The sequence below is a fragment of the Protopterus annectens genome, chromosome 4.part1 (assembly GCF_019279795.1).
Source record: "Protopterus annectens isolate FY-2018-M chromosome 4.part1, PAN1.0, whole genome shotgun sequence".
In the NCBI taxonomy this organism is placed as follows: Eukaryota; Metazoa; Chordata; order Ceratodontiformes; family Protopteridae; genus Protopterus; species Protopterus annectens.
This window is the reverse complement of record NC_056734.1, coordinates 936,422,852-936,444,801: the sequence shown is the minus strand read 5'-3', so window position 1 is coordinate 936,444,801 and position 21,950 is coordinate 936,422,852. Positions and strand designations below refer to the sequence as shown.

The following is a 21,950-nucleotide window of genomic DNA, read 5'->3' as shown; positions in this document are numbered from 1 at the left end:
AAGGTTATTTTTCTTAAACTTAGACTCACCCAATTTATTTAATAAAGTTGATTGCTAGTTGGCTGACCAAGAGAACTCAAGTTTAAAATTGAAGATAATATTTTTAAAGAAAGGAAGGTTGTAGTAGGACTCATTCAGGGTTCTGTTCTTAGACTTTTGTTGGTTTAATTTGCTTGTATCTGACTTCCTATACCAAAGTAAAGTTTTAGTCAGTTTGTTTGCAGACAATACTAAAATTGGGGCAGTTCTTAACTCTGTTAATGATCAGGCTAATTTGCAGGGCTTCCTAGATAACACATGCTGGTGGTCTTTAATTGCATGTCTAGGTAATATTTTTATAAGTAGTGAGACCAAAATCAGGAATTTAGTCTGGTGGTAGACTGTACATTGAAGTATGATGACAATTTAATATTTGTAACAAAAAACAATGTAGTATCTCTAGTCGTGAGTTTTAATACTGGTTTACATGGTTGTAGTAAGACCTCAAATAGAATGTTGCACTTCTGCCTGTGTTTATAACTGTGCCTAAATATCCAGACTGGGGGAAAATCAGAAGTCTTTTTTTTTTTTTTTTTTAAAGACAGATTGGTGGTAAGGGTTATTGTAGAGGTAGACTTGAATATCCTTCTCTGTAATCCTTGTGTTATAGATTGGTTAAGGGGGATATGATTCTTGTATGTAAATATTTACATAATGTTGTATCAGCCACTTGGGTCACAAATTCATTCAGCAGACTTTGGGTACTAGGAATAATTGTTATGTAAATATGTCAGCGTGACACTTCTTTGGGGAAAAGGTAATTTCATCACAGAGCTTGGGATACTGTTGAATGATCTCCCTATGAGTTCAGGAAGGCCTCTTGTCTCAGTATATTCAAAGCACTTACTGTCCATTGGTTTGATGATAGTTTTCGTCCTTAATAACAGCCAGTAAACTCCTTTAAACTCCTTTAATGTCTGTACTGAGGCGTTGAGTTTGATACTTGCCAAACACTGAACATCAAAGCTGATAATACAAATACTAACTTGAAGATTTATCCAATATGTATAACATCTAATGCATGTAAAATATTGCAGATAAAGTTTTTTTGGAAAATGTATAGTGCATAATGCACAGCATCAGGATGTATTTTAAAATATTATTCTTATGTATATTTTGATAAGGCGTGAATGAAGCCATACACACCAGTACTGTTCAATTTAACCAACCATAACTGCCGTTTTAATTAACTGTATAATGATTTGTTTTTAAACCCCTTTCTTTCATTCATTTTTCTAATTTGTAAAACATACAATTTAAAATCTACTTCTTGACTCCTCTTCAAAGTGCTTATGCAAGGCATTAGTGGCTGTTTTTAGTAATGTCACACACATGCTACTTCATACATAAGGTGTCCTTCTGTCTAACCAACATAAAATCTAGAATGCACAAATTATGCAATGTACAGAAACCTATTTGTCCTATAGTCATCTCTTCCATATAGCAATATTATTTTACAGAACCTCTGGCAAAATGTGTTGATCAGAAACTCAAAAATTTGTTCATTTTATTCCCACATATTTGTGAATCTTGGGACTATCTGAACAAACTGAAGGACATTGAAGTGGGCCTAAACTGTATGCTGGTGACCTGTGACATACAAATACTTTTCGCAGTCATGTCACATGATGTGGGTCTAGAATGGTTTGGTGAAACTGTGCTCAAACACTGCTGCCTCACTGATGTTGACACCTGTTTGGTTCATGAGTTCATGTCCTCTGATGGACGGTATTATAAACAGCATCTCAGAGTAGCTATGGGGGGCTGCATGCACCCCTGTATTTGCTAATGTAGTGCTACTAAGATGGGAGCTTGAAATATTCACAAAGTGTGCTGACTATTTTAGGTACCTTGATGATTTGTTGATTATATGGGAAGGTATAGTAAGTGACATGGAGTAATTTATTGATCAGCTGTAAAACAGTACTTCATTTTTGATATTTACTTACAGTTCAAACAAGGATTGTATTAACTACCTAGATCGAAGTGACCTAATGGGGGGGGATTCGTGACACAGATGTGCGGAACATCTACATTCTGCAATACATTCCTTTCTTTCACAAGCTGTCACCCCTTTCAATAGAAGGGGGTCATAAAGATGCAGTATTACAACCTCCCACCTGACCTCGGATGATTCTATTTGTTTACAACCAATGTTTTTGGGCCTTGGCTACCCAGCTTCCCTTCTTGATAAGATACATGATGTTTTGGCAGAGAGAAGTAAATGTGTGTCCATTATGCAGAATGGGCTCCCAACAGTTGAATAACAAGGATGGTGACTCACACAATCGTATGGTTTTCAACTGGCATGCTAATATGGTTTTACACTCTACACTTGATGCAAAAGAAAGAAAGAATTTTGCAGAAATACTGGTTTCTTTTGCAATGTGATGATGAGATCAAATTGCATTTAACAGGATCCCCTTCCTTTACTTATAGAAACAAACCTAATATTAAATGCATCCTTGAGAAGACTGTTTGTTCTAATAAGGGGCTTGCATCCACAAGGAAATGTGGACCATCAATGCCCATATACTGACCCATGCTCCAACGGCTCCTTGTTGTTAAAGACCACTAACATGAGTGGTACGTACAGTTGTTTATCCAAAAGGGTTGTATACATGGCATCATGCACATCCTGTTCTGCTTCCCATATAGGCAAGACTAAAAGTGCGTTTAACAAAAGGATATACCAACATATTTATAGCACTCAGAGTATAGATAACAAAAGTGCATTAGCCAGGCATTCCAGTCTCTGTAAAGGGAGTAACAAGTTCCTGTTTTTTGTGTTGGAACAGGTCCAAGTAACAGCATTTGCAGGTGACTGGCAAAATACTTTTACACCATGAAATGTTTCAACAGTTTAGGCTGGATGCAGCCAACTTTCCTCGTCTTAATGACAATATTTCTATTTCCAGTGAACTTAAAAGAAGGGTAGCAAATTGTGACTTGCTTTAAAATGCACATTTGGTCTACACTTATTGTATTTTTCCTTTGTTTTTAATCTACATGTAAAGAGTTAATTATGTATACTTTTTGTTTTGTATGCTTTTTTAAAGGCTGTTCCTTTAATTCTTTTCCTGATGTTAGCAGTACACTGGATTGGTTGCTACCTGGGGGTGTGTCCTTTTCATTCATTTTAAAAGTTCAAATCTAGGTTTTACTCATGGTTCTGATGTCTGAAATGTGAGACGATGGTGCTTAAACGTGTTTGGTGTAATAAAGTGTTCTTTTGCTTGGATATAAAGTTCCTGATATACTGGTAATTTTTTAAAATTGTATTTTAATTCTCTTCTACCTCCAGTTCTAGATTTTACTCTGTTTTTCTGTTAATATTCTTCTGCGAAATTCAGAGTGCTGAAAAATAGCAGATTACAGTCAAGTTGGCGATGCCAACCAGCTTGTGTGTTCTCAAAGTGGATGCCAAGAAATGCAACTTGAGAGAGAAGCTCAAGCAGTGATCTTGGCATCCCTATGGAAAACACACAAATATAGGTCAACACTGGTGACCCAGTCCGGAGTTCCGCTGTGGTGACCCCTAACTGGGAAAAGCCAAAATAACAACAACATTGGTGACCCAGTTATGATTCTTTGTAGTGCATGACCTTTATCTGCTCCATGTACTGCTAGTTACAGGGAAAATGAGGAAAAAGCACCAAGTGGTTTACTCACTCCCTTCAGAAATAGGAGGTAAAATCTGGAGATTCTTCATGAAGTCCGTGTTTTTTTGACAAATTAGCTGCGGTGGTGGTGCTGCGGTAGCGTTGTCGCTTCAGTTAGATGTTGCCCGGTCGATTCTCAGTTAGAGCGTCTTCTGTGTGGCGACATGCATGTATGGGTGTTCCTTCGGTGAAGGTTGTGCGTTAGGCCCGGCAAGCCAGCACGTAAAAATCTACTGCCAATCATTAGCAGACCGGAGTTCCGCTGTGGCGACCCCTAACCGGGGAAAGCCGAAAGACACAAATTGAGAATTGAAGATACTTAATAATGACATACATTTATGTTTCAGACTGTGTATCCTTTGGAAAATGCAGAACCAAGCACACATCCTGTTTTTCTAGTAACTTTGTAAGTATTACAGGAAGTTAGGACACATTACTAATGGACAGCAGGCAGAAACAAATCTTTTATTCCACCGCTGTTGTTCACTGAGTAGTACTAGCAGGTTTTACTGCCTAGGGTAGGACCCAACCTTGACAACTTAGCAGGGTTGCTTAACATTTGTTAAGAACAGATGTCATGCCACGCTAGTACTTAATTGATTTGTCTTAGAAATCACCATGCATGTACTAGAAAACTTTCATGTATTTGTAATGATGAGACTGATATGTGTCCCAAAAAGTCATTCCTATTATACTGGTTGGACTCTAAAATCCCCTAATATTTGTGTGTAAAAGATTGGTATTCCATATCCAATGACTGTACTTATCCAAGTGGGTTATGTCATTTATAGCACCTATGAAAATAAATTGTATAGTGAGTTGCTATGAAATATGACCTTAATTTTAGTTAAGGATATGCTGATTGCATACTGACAGACATGACATTCTGTGTATAAATCATGTGTCTAACAGTAGTGCAGCTGAGATGTCCCAGCACAGCTGAAGGCCTCTGTCACTCTGGCTTTCAATTTCTTGAATATGTTATTGCAGTAATAACTATTAAAATCTTCAAAGCATATTTTTTGCAAAATGTTAGTCTCTCTAATTCATTAATAATATTCCACATAGACCAGGCTTATCTATATCTGTTAAAATGTTTTTCCCTATAAATAATAACTCTTTACTGCTTACAAATGTGTATATGTCTTATTATTTTTTCTGGTTTATTTTATGTTCCTGTATTAGACAGAGGCCCAATTGAAAATAGCATTTACATTGTTTATTTCCCTGTATTTTCCTTTGTTTATGTATGTATTTACATATATGCACATGTTACTTCTCTGTCTTTTTTTTTCCTGCAGACTTTGGCATTTGAGATGTCAAAAGAGGTCTTGGCAAAATGATTCTGTATTATTAGCCATCTACAGTTTTGTGGGCAGTATGTGCAATACAGTTGGGGCGTTGCTCTCAAAACAGCTCACCATTCAGGTATGTAGTTGTCAGTCTTCTTTGTTCCTTTTCTCAAAGGCATGAACAAAGCCTGAATAGAAAATATGTTGGCCTCTAGATTTGCAAAGGTGTGGCATGCTACATTTTATTTTCCTGTTTTGCAAGATTTACTTGTAGTGCTTTTGTAAGCATTCCCTATTTTGCTGCAGTGGTTGATATCATGTAGCACGGTATTACATACTGAGGAATTAACTGTCTGAGTGTTTATACTAGTTTTTGCATGTTGTTAGAGATTAAAGTCTTAACAGTTTGTGGCGGTGATTGTAGACTTTATCCCAAAGAGCTTTGCATTCATGGTGTATCAGAGACATTCTGATTCTAGAGGTTAGCCTTAACAAAGATGTTACACAGACAGACATTAAGGTGCCTCTTGTTATCACACTGAATTTTTTTTTTGTGAAATTCATATCTCCGTCATAAAATCCATGGTTACATTCAATATCAGTCACATGGTCATTCTGCTTCCTTACCAGGTGATTTCACATTCTGCCAGAACAGTTTTCATATGGGTTTGGATGAGCCTGTTAAACATGTCTAATGAATATACAATTCATTATAATTTGATGATAGCATTTTCCAGCAGTTTACAAAGGCTGCATTACTCAACTTACTGACTAAATTGGCATATTTCTAACACATATTTATAGTAAGGGCTTTACTCTGTCAATATTGTGCCATGATATTTGTCTAATGCACACAAGTACAAATCACTGTTAGAGAGATTTAAGTTACTGATGGGAACGTTAAAGAAACTGGAGATTGATATGAAAGTACTCAGCCTTTCTAAATAAGTTATGGTCTAATATTTGATGTATTTTTATTGGCTAGCCTATCTTCTGATAGAGCATACACAAGTATTAGTAGATCCATGGCTTTTGGTATTTATATTCATGGCTTCAATAATTTTTTATTATCGTAACCAAAGTTAATTAGAGAGGATTGTCATTTAGATACTGCATTTTAAAGGGCTCCTATTTTAGCTCAGGTGCTGTTGAACTGTGTAGGTATGGAGAATCCTGACAAGACTGTTAGTACAGAGGCAGATTAACTTCAGGAGTGCTACTGGCTTTCTCACTGGCAGCTCACCATGTTGTCCATGGTGAAGTCACTCAGCAGTAGCCAATTTATTTATTTTCTGTTTGATAACTAGGTTGGTACACTGGACTGTTGATCTGGGCCCAGAGGAAACAATAAGTACAATAAAGAGTAAAAAGAAAAGCAATTCACAATACAGCTAGAGATCAGTAAAATGTTATGTCTGTGTTATCTAAACTAATTGTAACTAAACACTTCACAGATTTGGCACCATAAAAACTTGAAACAGTAGGACTAATTTGGTTAAGGAAAGTTAAACAAGGTGATTTCTACTAGTAAATTGATTGGTGGTTCTAAATTATCCATTGTCCCTAAACATTTATATTTAACTTCATTGAAGAGCTGCACTGTGAGTGCCTTCTTGAATGTGGGCAGTGTGTCCTGGCTATCTGCAGGAAGTCTATTCCAGAGAGCCAGGTCAACTTTGAGGAAGGCACTGCTGCCCTTGATTGTTTTAAATGGAGGACTGTAGAGTAGAACAGAGTCTGGGCATTTTAGAAAGTAAGAGGGTTCCCTAATGGGAGCTTTCTTTTCATAGGGGGACACGATGTTGTTTTTTAGGGTTTTATACAATACTTTTCTGAGCAAATAAGTGGATTTTTCTGTTATAGGAAGACACTTTAGGTCTTTCAGTAGGAAACATTCAAGTATTCATGAGCTGGCAAATGTAGCAGATTTGTTCACAGTGACTTGCAGTTTCTGAGTGTTATAGGCAGAGGGATAAGAAAGTAATGGAAAGCCATTTTCTAGTTTTGCTAGAAGGATTTTTTTAACCAGAGCTGTATGAGCAATAGGAGAAAGGAGATGTAAGAGGTGTCGCAGTGAATGGTCAAGTTTAATAATGGCTCGAAGATAAGGCTTAAATATTTATATTCAGTGACATTAGGAATAGGATTGTTGTCGCACGTTTTAATAGTTGGAAGATATTCCACTTTCTAGGTAGAGGAGAAAAGCTGCTTCTTAGAATTATTTGTTTGTTTATTTTTTTGGTTAATCACTGGCTTATTTTGAATGAACCATTGACAGAGATCAGAGAAGGCTTGCTAGGGTTTCCCTTGAAGGGTGGTTGTACTTCTATTTATGTTTGAAGTAGTAGTATATCATCTGCATAAAGGCTGAGGCTGCGACCAAACAAATTTCAATAATGTGATTTATGAATAGTTAGAGAAGGGGACTAAAAAGAGCCTTGCGGGAATCCAGTAGTTGAGGGTACAATTAGAGGATGGTTGGTTATTGGAGAGAACTTGAAATGCCCTGCTGCTAAGGTAGCTATGGTACACTCTAGAACATTTTTCCCCAAATTACATTTTTGTAATTAGGCCAGCAGCAGCTCATGGTTAGCAGTTTCAAAAACACATAGCTACAAAAATACCTGCTGATGTTCTTCATCTCACATTGCTGCAGTCCTTACACTTGGGTAGTCCGCTGTCCTCGGTCGGCCCGAATATCAAAATATTAGGCTGACGTCGGTCAAGGCGCTTAAGACTGACATCAGGACGTCAGGGTACAAATGCGCATGACCGACGTCATATCCTCAGTCTTTTTTGCCGCATGGTCCGATGCAGAAGCAGCGTTGCAAGTGCCGTTCGGCGTTCTGAAATTTTTCGAATTCGGAGTTTCAGACGGAGTCAAAGTTGGCTAAGTACCCCGTTGGGGAATATTTTAGTTTTTTCTTGCCTCAGTGGTTTACCGGATGTCAGAAAAAGTGAATAACTGTATTTCTTGTGGGAAACAGATACCGCATAGAGATTATCATACTTTGTGTATTCCTTGTTTGGGGCCTGAGCACGACGTTGTTGGGTGTCGCTTTTGTGCTAGGTTCAATAAGCGCACTATTAAGCGAAGGTTAGATTGTGCCAGGTTGGTCTTTGGGAAGCGGTGCAATTATAAGATGCCGTTGGATGCTCCGATGCCCGCTTCTTCGAAGAAGCTCAAAGACAAGGCAGCTAAGCCCAGGCAAGAAGAGTCGTCCGTACCAGACGCCGGTTCTTTAGAGGTGTCAGTGGAACCGGTGGTTCCGCCGGAGGCTTCTCAGGAGTCCCAGGGGGAGACTTTGTTATTGCAGGATGTGGCCTCTCAGGAGGCAGGTCAGGCTGAAGGGGCTTCTCAGGTTACTGTACTCCCCTCCCTTCCTAGGGTGGTTAGGCCCTCTCCTTCTGTTTCTAAGGCTTCTCCCAGGGGCAGGCCAGGTTTAGCTTCTGTTGGGGTCACTCCTAGTTCTTCAGGATCTGTACCCAAGAAGCACATGCTTAAAATGGCAGAAGATTTAATTTCTTTGATTAGAGGTTCTTTGCCCCCTCCAGATAAGAGGCCTAGGGTGGAACCAGAGTTGGGGAGTTTTGAGCAGCCTTCAGATGTTTCAGAGTCTTCGGCTGAAGACTTGCAGGAGTACTCTCCTTATTCTGATTCTGATGCAGATGATTCCACCCCTTCTGCTTCTCCTCCAGAGGATTTTTCATTTTCAGAGACTCTTCATTCCATGAGGGAGCATTTTAAGTGGGAAGGTCAGGACTTCTCTGATTCCAGGAAAAGGCTTAGGGAGTTTTTGCTTTTGCCCCAGCATAGGCCTTTGGCTATACCTCCTGTTCTGGATGTGGTGGAAGATGTGTTTGCGGAGGCTTCACTTAATCCTGATTCTTTGCCTCCTGCTCCTGTTAAACCGGATAGGTATTATAGGGTGCCTGAGGCTCATAAATATCTTTATAAGAGTCCTAGGGCGGACCCAGAAACTGTTAGTCAGGGACCTAAGGGTGTCAAGGCCTCTGTTGTAAAAAATCCGGTTCCTCCAGATAAAGAGGCCAGAGCTTTGGATAGATGGGGAAAGAAAGTCTATACTTCTTCCACCTTAGCTATGAGGGCTTTGAATTGCCAGTTTCACATGTTGAAATATCAGAACTATCTTCTTTCTCAACTGAAGTCTAAGGTAGATGCTCTGGCGGAAGGCATTGAGTGTAAGGAATTACAAGATTTAGTGCATGTCTCTGAACAGGTGGGTAAGCATTCTTTACAATGTGGTTTTGATGCTGTACAGGCCTCGTCTAGGGTGGCTGCCACTGGGTCAGTTCTTCGCAGGCACGCCTGGCTGAGGGATCAGAATTTATCTGACCATGTTAAGACAAGGATTTTGGATGCTCCTTTACAGTCTGATGTGTTGTTTGGTTCACCTGTTGAGTCAGTCTTGAAGAAAATGGAAGACAAGGCTAAGTCTATGCAGACTGTTAAAGATTTTTTGCAAGTCCAGCCTCCGAAGTTTAGTAGGAATTGGCCTGCTAAGGGGTGGACATACCCTTCTTATGATTCACAGTCTAGGAGATCTAGACATGGTAGGGGTAGAGCTCAGAGCTCTTTCAGACCTAGAACAGGGAGTTCTCCTGCACAATCTTCAGGTGAGGGCAGGGGCCAGTCCTTTCGTAAACAGGCCCAATGACCTACCTTTTCAGCTGCCAGATCCTTCTTGCCTGGCAGCACCTTTGGGAGGAAGGTTGGCACTCTTCAGGGACAATTGGACTTTGATTACCCAAGACAAGTGGGTACTGGATATCATACACCAAGGTTACAGGTTTTATTTCCATACCTTGCCTCCTTTCAAAGGCATGCTGGACATTCCTCCTCAGCAAAGACTAGAGGCTCACAAACAAATTTCTCTGCTGCTCCAAATAGGGGCCATACAACCGGTCCCTCTGTCAGAAGTGGGCCTAGGATTTTATTCTCGCCTGTTCCTAGTACCAAAGAAGGGGAACACGTGGAGACCAATTTTGGATTTATCTATCCTCAACACTTATCTGGACATTCCCAAGTTCAAAATGTTGACGTTACAACAGCTTTTACCTCTGCTGGGCAAAGATCACTGGATGGTGACTCTGGATCTCAAGGAGGCTTACCTTCATGTTCCTATCAGGCTAAGTTGCAGGAAGTATCTGCGTTTTCGAGCTGGGACTTCTCATTATCAGTTCTCTGCATTGCCCTTTGGCTTATCTACTGCGCCCAGAGTGTTCACGAAGGTTTTGGCTCCAGTGATTGCTTTTTTCAGGCTAAGAGGAATACAAATCTATCCTTATTTGGACGATTGCCTGATTCTGGCCCAAGGAAAGGACGAACTTCTTCATCATTTGCAATATGTGATAGCAGTGCTAAGATGCCTGGGGTATTCTGTGAACGAAATAAAGTCCAGTCTAGTACCCTCTCAGGACATGTGCTTTCTGGGTGTGAGACTGAATATAGCATCCCAGATGGCCTTTTTGACCCCGGACAAACAAAAGAATCTTTCTCTTTACTTCCATCAATTGTCTCATCAGTCCAGGCTGACTGCAAGGACAGTCCTTCAAGCCTTGGGGTTCATGGCATCTTGTATTCTGGTGCTTCCCAATGCCAAACTGCATATGAGGAAGCTACAATGGTATCTCAAAAATGTATGGACACAGCACTGCCAAGATATGGACACTGTCATTCAGATAATACCTTGCATTCAAAAGGAATTTTTGTGGTGGGCTCAGGAATGTCACCTAAACAAGGGACTCTCTGTGACCCGGCCAGAGGCGAGTCAGATTCTAACGACAGATGCCTCAGACAAAGCTTGGGGAGCTCATCTAAATGGAAAGTGGATACAAGACACGTGGCCTGCCAGACTTCTACATCTACATATCAACTTGAAGGAGATGTTAGCAGTCCAATTTGCGTTAATAGCTTTCAAGGATTTACTTCTTCCAGGGCAGATGTTGATTCTAACAGACAACACAACTGTCATGTGGTACATCAACAAGCAAGGGGGAACACATTCTTACCCTCCATGCAGACAAGCAATGATTTTGTGGGAGACTGCTCTCAGTTTACAGCTAAATCTTCAGGCAAGGTTTCTGCCGGGAGCACAGAACTCCTTAGCAGATGTGTTGAGCAGACAAATTATGGATCCCCACGAGTGGAAATTGGATCCTCATGTATTTCAGAAATTGACAGTGTCATGGGGAACTCCAGACATAGATCTGTTCGCTTCTCCACTAAACTACCAGCTGCCAAAGTTTTGCACAAAAAGGTTTCATCCCACAGCTTGGAAAGTGGACGCTCTTTCATTCAATTGGAGCAATCTTCATGTGTATGCCTTTCCACCTCTGCCTCTCCTCCCGAAGGTACTTCTGAAGGTCAGACAGGACAAGCCAAAGATGATTTTAATAGCTCCAGATTGGCTTTGACAACACTGGTACCCACTACTGAGAAGTCTGGTACGGGAGCCTCCATGGCCTTTACCTTCGATTCCACACCTGCTGTCTCAGGAGAACAGTCATTTACTCAATGTCAAACTTCACTCTCTTCACCTGACAGCCTGGCATATTCTGTTTTAAACCCTGGAGGGTCACGGCTTCCACAGCAAGTTTTGAATGTTATTTTGGAGGCCAGAAGGCCTAGTACAAGGAAAGTGTACGCAGATAAGTGGAAGAGATTTTTATTTTGGAGTGCAGCAAAGGCATTTGATGTTTCTAAGCCTAATTTAAGTGTGGCTCTTCAATATCTCACTGAGTTACTGGACAAAGGTTTGTCCTTCTCTTCTATTAAGGTTCATGCTGCAGCAATTTCTGCTCACTATGACTGTGACCCACCATTGTTTTCTCATCCTTTGTTTAAGCAATTCCTTAGAGGGGCAAAGAATATAAGACCCCCACGGAGAGCTCCTACTCCTGCTTGGGATCTCAATTTTGTGTTGGAGAAACTCACTCTACAACCTTTTGAGCCTGCAGCTACTGCTGAGTTGAAATATTTATCATGGAAGACTGCTTTTTTGTTGGCCATTACCTCTGCGAGAAGGGTTTCTGAATTACAGGCCCTTATGGCAGTTGAGCCTTTCTTAATTTTCCATAAGGATAGGGTATCTTTACGTACTAATCCTTCCTTTATGCCTAAAGTGGTTTCTAGTGTGGCTTTAAACCAAACTATTCATTTGCCTACCTTTTATGCAAACCCCCAAAATAAAGGGGAAAAGATTTTGCACACTTTGGATATACACAGGAAGTTGCGATATTATTTGAGCAGAACTAAAGGGTTCAGGCAGTCTCAGCAGTTATTTGTTTCTTTTGCTTTGGGTTCTCAGGGCAAGCCTGTGTCAAACCAAACTATTTCTAAGTGGATTGGGTTTTGTATTGCTTTCTGTTATTCCCATCATGGTAAGGAGATTCCAGCTGGGATTAGGCCTCATTCCACTAGGGCTACTGCCACTTCTACAGCCTTTTTAAGGGGGGTGGCAACTAAAGATATTTTGGAGGCAGCTACTTGGAGTTCAGTGCATACTTTCTCTAAGCATTATCACCTTCCACTTTACTCTAAATCGAGGGCTGGTTTTGCCACTGCAATTTTACAGGGCATTTTGGCAGCTCCTACTGCTTTATAGTTTTGCCATCCTCCCTTATCTCTGCTTTGGGATTCTACCCAAGTGTAAGGACTGCAGCAATGTGAGATGAAGAACATAGTACAGTTTTGTACCTACCATAAATGTAGATGTTCGAAGATCCACATTGCTGCAGTCCAATTTACCCTCCCTCCTTCCCCTCTGTAGTTAGAGGCGGTTGTGTGGTTTGGGTTGTACATATTGTGTATATTGTATATATTCTACATATGGTTAGTACAAGGGTGGTTGGTTGTTTTTTGCTGTCTTTTGGTTTTGACCTTTCTGTTTAGGGTCTTCTGACATCTGGGGCAAGAAAAGACTGAGGATATGACGTCGGTCATGCGCATTTGTACCCTGACGTCCTGATGTCAGTCTTAAGCGCCTTGACAGACGTCAGCCTAATACTTTGATATTCGGGCCGACCGAGGACAGCGGACTACCCAAGTGTAAGGACTGCAGCAATGTGGATCTTCGAACATCTACATTTATGGTAGGTACAAAACTGTACTTTATGAAGCCATCATTCATGTTGTAGTAGATGGAATCAGTAACTGACAGTAAATCAGCAAGAGTGCAAAAACTATTCCTGAAGTCATGTTGTTTGTTGGAGAGGTGTCCATAGCTATCTTTCTGCTTCAGAAGCTGTTTGTACAGAAGATTTTCTAATACAGGACATAGGGTGGTGATAGAACAAAAGTGTGTATGTAGAGTGTTGTGGGACCTTAGGTCGTGGGATAATGCTGACATGCTTCCAGGAAGATGGGACTGTACAAGAGGAGAGAGACAGGTTATGCTTTCCTAAGGAAAGTTGGATGTATAGAGTTTTAGCTTTTGTAATAACTTTTTTGTTTCTTTTAAAGAAATTGCAGAGAAATGGAATGTGGTAACTTTCCTGATTTGTAATTGACATTAGAGTTAGGAAATATGTTTGTGATACTATCTAATAATGAAATTAAAGTTTCTATAATCCTCATCAGAGTTGAAGGAGGAGTAGTTAGGGAAATATCATGCTGTGAGGAGTTGGAAAATTGTCTGTTAAGGAGCTTGATTTCCTTCCAGAAATGTTGAGAATTCTTTTTGTAGCAGATAACAGTATATTTTATTTATTTGACATTTGTTGACTGGGATAGTCCGTCTGGGACAAAGTCCTTTTTCAGCGGAGACCCGGGGAGAAAAGCTCCAACAGTGTAAATGTAACTGAGAGGTGCATGTTACAATAGGTGTATATGTATAATACAATAAGAACAGCAATATATGAGACAACAATAAAGAAAGCTAGACTTAAATACAATATAGTTAAGCAGATAAACATATTGAAAGCACCGACATGTAGAAAAGTAGATAATTGGACTAAGTATATTGATCAGTTACAAATAGTAGACAGCAGGAGGAGTGGATATTAGTAGTAGGTTAAGAGGTAGTACAGTGGAAGTCAGGAACAGAGAGGAGAAGTAGAAGAGGAGAGGAGAGTCCAGTGCTTATTAGGTAGAAGAAGCAGGTTAATTGGATAAAGAAAACAGAGAGTAAAAGAAAGTAATTAGAGTAGGGAAGAAAATAGGAATAAAGAAGACGAGAGATTGAGGAAGAACTGGATTCAGGTGGGGTGATTACAGTGATATATCCCAATGTGGTTTAGATATTCTTTGAGAGATCTCTTGAATTTGTAGACTTGAGCAAAACTTGTTTTGCTGTTAGGTAGAGGGATTGGCCAAGTTAGTAAGGATTCTGGTCTCCTTTCTTAAGGAGAAGTAATTGTTATGTAATAATAGGTTGGAGGGATTTTCCTTCCAGGGTGTGCAAACTCTGCTGTTTATTTTCATGAGGTCTGTGATGTCAGTTGTTAGCCATTGACATTTCTGTCCTTTGAGCCTTCTGCTTACCAGAGGTAAAAGGGAATCCTGAATTGCTGACAGGATGTCAGTGAAGAAAGTTAAGGCTGTTGTTGGATCATTGAATTGGTTGAGAGGAAGACCAGTCAGTGTAGTTCAGATGTAAATCCACCAAGGCAAGTTTAAGTTGACAGAATGGTCTGCCTACAAAGGTTTGAGGAATGAATTTTATGGCCTTAAAAGACCAGAAGGACAATACTGGGCAGTGGTCACTTAACGGGATAAATTGGTAATAAGATTAAGGGTTGAGTGGTTTCCATATGTGAAACGGGTCTAGTAGTTACATACATGATTTGATCAAGATTAAAATGTTCTAAGATATTGTTGAGGTATATAGAGTGATGGCTGTTGGTGTTAACATTTAGGCTGAAGCCTCCGAAGTGACTGGTATTCATACTAAGAAAACATTTAAGAGAGATTTCCACAGTGCCCCTCCTACCCCCTGCTCACACACACACACGCGTATATATATATATATATATATATATATATATATATATATATATATATATATATATATATACATACACACACACACACACACACACACACATACCAATTCTGAGATTGAAACACATTGGTTCCATCGAAAACTCCCAATCCCAGGACATGCTCACAACCCTGCAGATGCTTATTGGCATTTCTAGCAGACTGCATTAGAGGAAGACAAGGAGAAGAGCATGGTCTGTGTGTGAGTGCGCATCACGGTTTCTTTTAAATAATATAACAAAATGCAAAATCGATTGAGAACACTCACTTTGATCTTGCACTGTGGCATCTCTGGTCTTATTTCAGAATATCATTTCTGACCACCTTAAAGTATGTACTGGCTAGGCCCTGTTTTCAACTGCCATCTCTGTTCACCAGAATAGGGTAGATACAAACTGGGCCCATAAGAACATTTATAGGAGTATGTGCAATTAGGCCCAGCCTCTGAACTGCAATCTGTGAATAATGTTCAGAGGTCAGTAAAACCAAGATCAAGCACTTAACTGGCACAACTGAACACCTTTAACAGCAGGTACAACCTAAACCAAGTTCTGAAGTGCCATTTATGAATATCAGATGTATGCAATGAAAAGTAATCTCTGAGATGCTACCTCTGATTATCTGCAGGAGTAGGTGCAGCACATAGAGCTAAAGTCCTTTAAACACCTGCATGAGTTTGAAACACCTAGGACCAGTTTAAGACTGACATCTGTTAAGCACCTGCTTAGGGAAGTTGCAGTCAAACTCCAGTTATCTGCTGTTTCTCAACAATTGCATGGAGAAGTACAGCCTGTCAATTGTACAATGCAGTCTCTGACATGTACATTGGGGCAAATAAAAATCAGACCTAGCTCCAGAGTACCACCTCTAAACATCTGCAGAAGGGAAGTACAGCCCAGACCACAGCTCAAGTGCTGTATAAACACTTGCATGGGGCATGCATATCTCTACACCGAATCTATGATGTTTTTGGACCCCTTCATAGGAGACATGCAGCCACATAGTTTGAAAGCTGTCTCTATGAGTATGTGCATAGGACTGATGCAGCCCTCAAGTCCACAATGCCTTTTCTGAACACTTACATGGCTTGTTACAGACCAGACCCAGATGCCTTCTCTGAACACTTGCATGGCAGATGCACAGCTTGGATCCAGTTCTGCCTACCATCTCTCACCATCTTTTTGGCATAAATAAAGAGCCAGTTTGTAAGGTTGACAGACTACAATGTCCAACACCTAGGCAAACACCAAAGGTTCACAGAATACCTAACATGCAAAAAAAAAAAAAAAAAAAAAAAGCTTTTTTCGGGGGGAGGGCTTCCCCTCTGCACCTCCATACCACTTCTGAGACCACACCACATTGGGGTAACATCAATCTCCTAATCCCCAGAAACAGAGGCAAAAAAGGCAGTTCAATATTCTGAGTATTCAACTAATGAGCATTTGATAAATTGAATGACGTCTATATGTATTCCATTGTGTATAATCTGTTTTATATATAATATATATACAATACACATATATAAATAAAAATTATATGGTACATACAATTATAAGCTTACGGTTTCTGAAAGAAGTATCCGAACTCCAAGGACATGGGTACTAATTGTGAGATATCTCAACAGCCTAAGATGGTTATGTGGTATGTGATGAATGAACTACATGTGTTTTATATAGTTATAACCCTGAGAGCCGTATAGCACTGCTCACGGATGGCGAATGTAACTTCTACATGTAAACACAAAAAAATGACTGGATACAAATAGAACAACACTGAAATATTTCTGTTTTAGTGAATATGTACAGAAGTAACAAGACATGGACTCTGCAGTGTTTGCATTGCAATACGCATTATTCAGTAACAATGATGCTAACTGGTTTAGTGGCAGATTTTTTAGCTTTAAGATTAGGAAGAAAACTATGGCCTTCCTGAAACTTTAAACTGCTAATAATTCAGTTTTGAGTAATTACATTGGATAAAACAACCACAGTATGTTGCACTCATGCCTAAACATGAACTCTTTTATAGTATTGTAGTTTTTAATGCATCGCCTATGAAGTGGTGCTGGGGTAGTGTAACATGGAAATGATCATTTCCATCTGAATGTGTCAAATTTAAGCTGATTTAGTTTTTCTATAATTAAGTTGCCATTCCACTGGCTGTGGACATGATTAGGCTCTGTTATTTGTTTAGCTTTCTTAAAAATGTACTCTGATCAGTTCTGTAAAAGGCACATATAAAAAGACTTGGTTCTAGGAAATTTTGATATGTCTGCATCCATATAGTAGGTTCTAGGAAATTTTGATATGTCTGCATCCATATAGTAGGTGTACATTTTCCATTAGAAAATTCAGTAGCAACTGGTCTCCACGAAACTTGAGTACTATAACCCTAGTTTGCTAGGACTACTTATGTTATGTTTAGCAAGGCTTTTTAAGGAAGATAACTGATTTGTTCTGATTATAAGTTTAAGCCTTCCATAATCTGTTTGTTATTTATCTTTCGTAGTTGTTATACAAAAGTGATATTAACTCCCACAGAAGTGTATTCAAGACATAGACATTCAAATAGAACCAGATCAGATAATGCGTCGTGGACTTTGCAGCAACCACCTTTAATTAACATTAAAGCAGAATATGATGCCAGCTCCTTAAGACTTTCTGAGTAGTTCAAGGTTTTTCAACAATCTAATTATTTTGTTAAGGAATTATTTTAGCTTTTCAAGTTGCTTCTGGCAGCTTGTTTTAAAATTATAAAATGCATAATTGTATTCAGTACTGGGTCAAATCAATAAAGGTATAAAGTAGTACAATGATCTTCCAAAAGTGATTCAACATGACTATTAATGTTAGATGGTTTATTTTTCTTTTCTTTTCTTTCTTTTTTTTTTTATCAACAGCCTTGCTTTTCAAGAATGATCTCTCAAGTTGTTAAAGTTTAATGTTAGCATGTAGATGTGAGAATGTATATCATTACTCAAAATGTTGGTCAGCATATGAACAAAATATTAATAATATCTGGTAAGAAATGTTACAATGCAGTTGTAAATGTATTCCCTTAAAGAAATAATATTACTCTGTGGTAATCTGTAGTGGATTATTTAACACCAACTAAAAAGCAGATATTTTATACTTCTTTTAGAAATGTTCATATACATACTACATTACAAATAGTGTAATGAAATATTAAAAGTATGGGCTTCATAGAAGATATAGGTTGCAAATGTGCCATTTTACATATTCCCCATATTAATATTAACACAAAGTATAAGAATTTATATAAGAATTGTCATGCTCATATATTGCAAAGATTTGGTTAGACGTAAAAATTATGAGTTGGGAATGCTTTAAAAACATGACACTCAAATATGTAAAGTCATGCAAATTAATGTATCATATTAGTAAAGGGAATTCCAAGATGATAAATGCAGGGAGAACATTTTATAAAGTTTCATACAGATTAATTGAGTTTAATGTGAATTTTTAAAATTCAAAGAAATTATATGATGAAGTCTAGAAGTTAAAAGTTTGTTTGTTTGTGTCTTTTGGCTTTTCCCGGTTAGGGGTCGCCACAGCGTAACTCCGGTCCGCTAATGATTGGCAGTTGATTTTTACGTACCATCTTGCCAGGCCTGACGCACAACCTTCAACGAAGGTACGTCCATTCACACATGTCTCCACGCAGAAGATGCTCTAGCTGAGAATCGAACCGGACAGCGTCTTGCTGTGAAGCGACAATGCTATTGCAGCACCACCACCGCGGGTCTGACGATGGAAAAGTTTATTGGATATTAATTTCTAAAACAACATTAGTAAAGTTAGGACAGTTTTGAAACATAGCAGATATCTTAACAGACAAACATTTTAATAACTTTTATTAGCATTATTACATATATACACTAAAATGTAAGAAGATTAAAAAAACAGAAGTCTAATATTTTTTTATTTTCAAAGTCAAAATCAAAGGTCTCAGTAGTCTAGAAGATGAAAGTGCCAATCCAAAAAAAACTTTCTTTGAAGAAAATTGACTAAAGGTGATTTTTTTTCCTGAATTAAAAAAAAAAACATTGTATTGGTTTAAGAACTTTTGAAAGGGATCAACATTGTCTAGCAAGAAACACAGGTTCATTTTCAATAGAAGCTCAGCACTGCTCTTGAACTAATCTATTTGGCTTTTTTTCTTGTTAATCCTGGTGTTGGCCGTTAGGCTCCCCAGGTTGGTTTAGCTTAATTTGGGTAGCTAGTGAGACCTTTGATTTTGACTTTGAAAATAAAAAATACTAGACTTCTGTTTTTTTTTTAATCTTCTTACATTTTAGTGTATAGATATCATAATGCTATTAAAAGTTATTAAAATGTTTGTCTGTTTAGATATCTGCTATGTTTCAAAATTGTCTCAACTTTATCAATGTTGTTTTAAAAATTAATATCCAATAAACTTTTCCATTGTCAGGCTGAAAATGATTTTAATTTACTTTTGTAAATACTGTAGCTAACATTCTCTTTTGTAAACTACTTACTCAATTGTCCTTGTATTTGTTAGTCCTTTGCACTTGATTTTTTTAATAAAAAGTTATTGGGGAAAAAGTTAGAATAGCAACAGAATATTCTTTTTCTTACTTCAGCAGACACATACTGGTCAAAGTTTAAATTGCTGTTGGAGGATGGCACCAGCAAGCCCATATGGTTGTTGATGCACAGAGCTCTTGACAGGGCAGAGCTCTTGACAGGTCAGATAAGAAAATATTGAAGAATTTGCTGTTAATAGCAGCCTGCATTTAAAGTGGATTGTTGAGAGACAGCCTTACAAGACTATCTGCAATTATATAAAGCTGAGTATATTTTTCTGTATTATTCTGTATTATAGAGCTAAATTGTTGCTTAGATATCTGTTGTCTTACTGTTCTGCAAATATACAGATATCAGTATATATATTTTGTGGTTTTATAATTTGCACTGTGATTCCTCGTATCTAGCTCTGTTGAAACTGTCTTCCCCACCTCCCCCTCCCTGTTCTTGGTTGTAGTTTAAATTTGGTGGCTTTTGCAGTGCCCGCCCCACTGTAGATTTGATCTAGGACACTCCCCCAGTCCCATCTCTTTACCGCATTCTACCTAATAAACCCTTTCTGCACTTGCTTTAAGTCCTTTTTAATTTAATTACATTTTTTCAAACTGTGTGTGGACTAATATTGCTACATACTCAAGTGTGCCAGCTTGCACTGCACGTGAATTGTTTTTACTACTGTTTTTGCTACTTTTCTGAAAAAAAAAATCTGCTTTTACTATATTTGTGTTTCTTCCTACTTTATTTTGCTTTTGCGTCATGTTAAAAGTACTCAGTTGTATTTATTACTGCTTGGTGTAACTCATTCCAAGCCTTTTAGTTTAAGCACTTGGGCTTCAGACCAGTTGTTTTACATTGAGAAGGTTTGTGGTCTGCACTGTAGTGGCAGAACAGGTAACGTACATCCTTCTATGTTGAGAACTGCTGATTGAGGGCTCAGTGTCTGTTATTCTAAAAGTGTATTAATTCTGGTTTAAGCACTTGGGCTTCAGGCCAGTTATTTTACATTAAAAGGGTTCGTGGTCTGCACTCTTGTGGGAGGAGAGGCTGGACTCTGCCCTTCTGAGCTGGTAATTTCTGGTTAAAGGCTTATAGTGCCTGCATATTTGAACTGCTTCTTACTGAAATTGGTACACCTTGTTTGCTGTAGTGTAGACTAGATCCAGGCCTGCTGAATCTAGCTTTGTTTGTATAACTTGAGCACTAATCCAGGCATTCTTCAAAGTATTAAATTGTATTTATTACTGCTTGGTAGTAACTTGATTAAAGTGTAGCTATCATTCTAAGTCTTTTGGATTAAGCACTTGGGCTTCAGACCAGTTGTTTTACATTAGGAAGGTTTGTGGCCTGCACTGTGGTGGCAGGACAGGTAGCTTACATCCTAAGTTGGGAACTGCTGATTGAGGGCTCAGTGTCTGTTATTCTAAAAGTGTATTAGTTCTGGTTTAAGCACTTGGGCTTCAGGCCAGTTATTTTACATTAAGAAGGTTCGTGGTCTGCACTCTTGTGGGAGGAGAGGCTGGAGTCTGCCCTTCTGAGCTGGGAATTTCTGGTTAAAGGCTTATAGTGCCTGCATATTTGAACTGCTTCTTACTGAAATTGGTACACCTTGTTTGCTGTAGTGTAGACTAGATCCAGGCCTGCTGAATCTAGCTTTGTTTGTATAACTTGAGCACTAATCCAGGCATTCTTCAAAGTATTAAATTGTATTTATTACTGCTTGGTAGTAACTTGATTAAAGTGTAGCTATCATTCTAAGTCTTTTGGATTAAGCACTTGGGCTTCAGACCAGTTGTTTTACATTAGGAAGGTTTGTGGCCTGCACTGTGGTGGCAGGACAGGTAGCTTACATCCTAAGTTGGGAACTGCTGATTGAGGGCTCAGTGTCTGTTATTCTAAAAGTGTATTAGTTCTGGTTTAAGCACTTGGGCTTCAGGCCAGTTATTTTACATTAAGAAGGTTCGTGGTCTGCACTCTTGTGGGAGGAGAGGCTGGAGTCTGCCCTTCTGAGCTGGGAATTTCTGGTTAAAGGCTTATAGTGCCTGCATATTTCAACTGTTTCTTACTGAAATTGGTACACCTTGTTTACTGTAGCATAGACTAGACCCAGGCCTGCTGAATCTAGCTTTGTTTGTATGTTTGTTTGCTTTTCCGTGCTTCTGTGGATCCCTAGTGATATCTGCATTGCTTACTGTACTTATTTCCTTGTTTCACTTAAGAGAAAGTTACTGTTTGTCGTTTTTGCATTTAAGTTACCTGTAACACATAGGTTCATAGATTAGTACTACATTGCATTTAAGTTACCTGGCACTTGCTCACTAAAGCAATTATATAAGTCAGCACTAAAAAATTAAAAGCACTACACCCTCACAAACTCCCCTTGAGTACC

General features: G+C 38.9%; 1 protein-coding gene across 1 annotated transcript in view; it reads left to right on the top strand.

Moving 5' to 3' along the window:
- Window positions 1–3,234: 3,234 nt before the first annotated feature.
- Window positions 3,235–21,950, top strand: part of TMEM44 (transmembrane protein 44) — a gene marked incomplete in the record, with an annotated part of 629,756 nt that continues 611,040 nt past the window's right edge. The window contains 2 exon segments of the mRNA XM_044070669.1: window positions 3,235–3,301; window positions 5,003–5,129. Coding sequence (XP_043926604.1) covers window positions 5,082–5,129 — 48 coding nt within the window.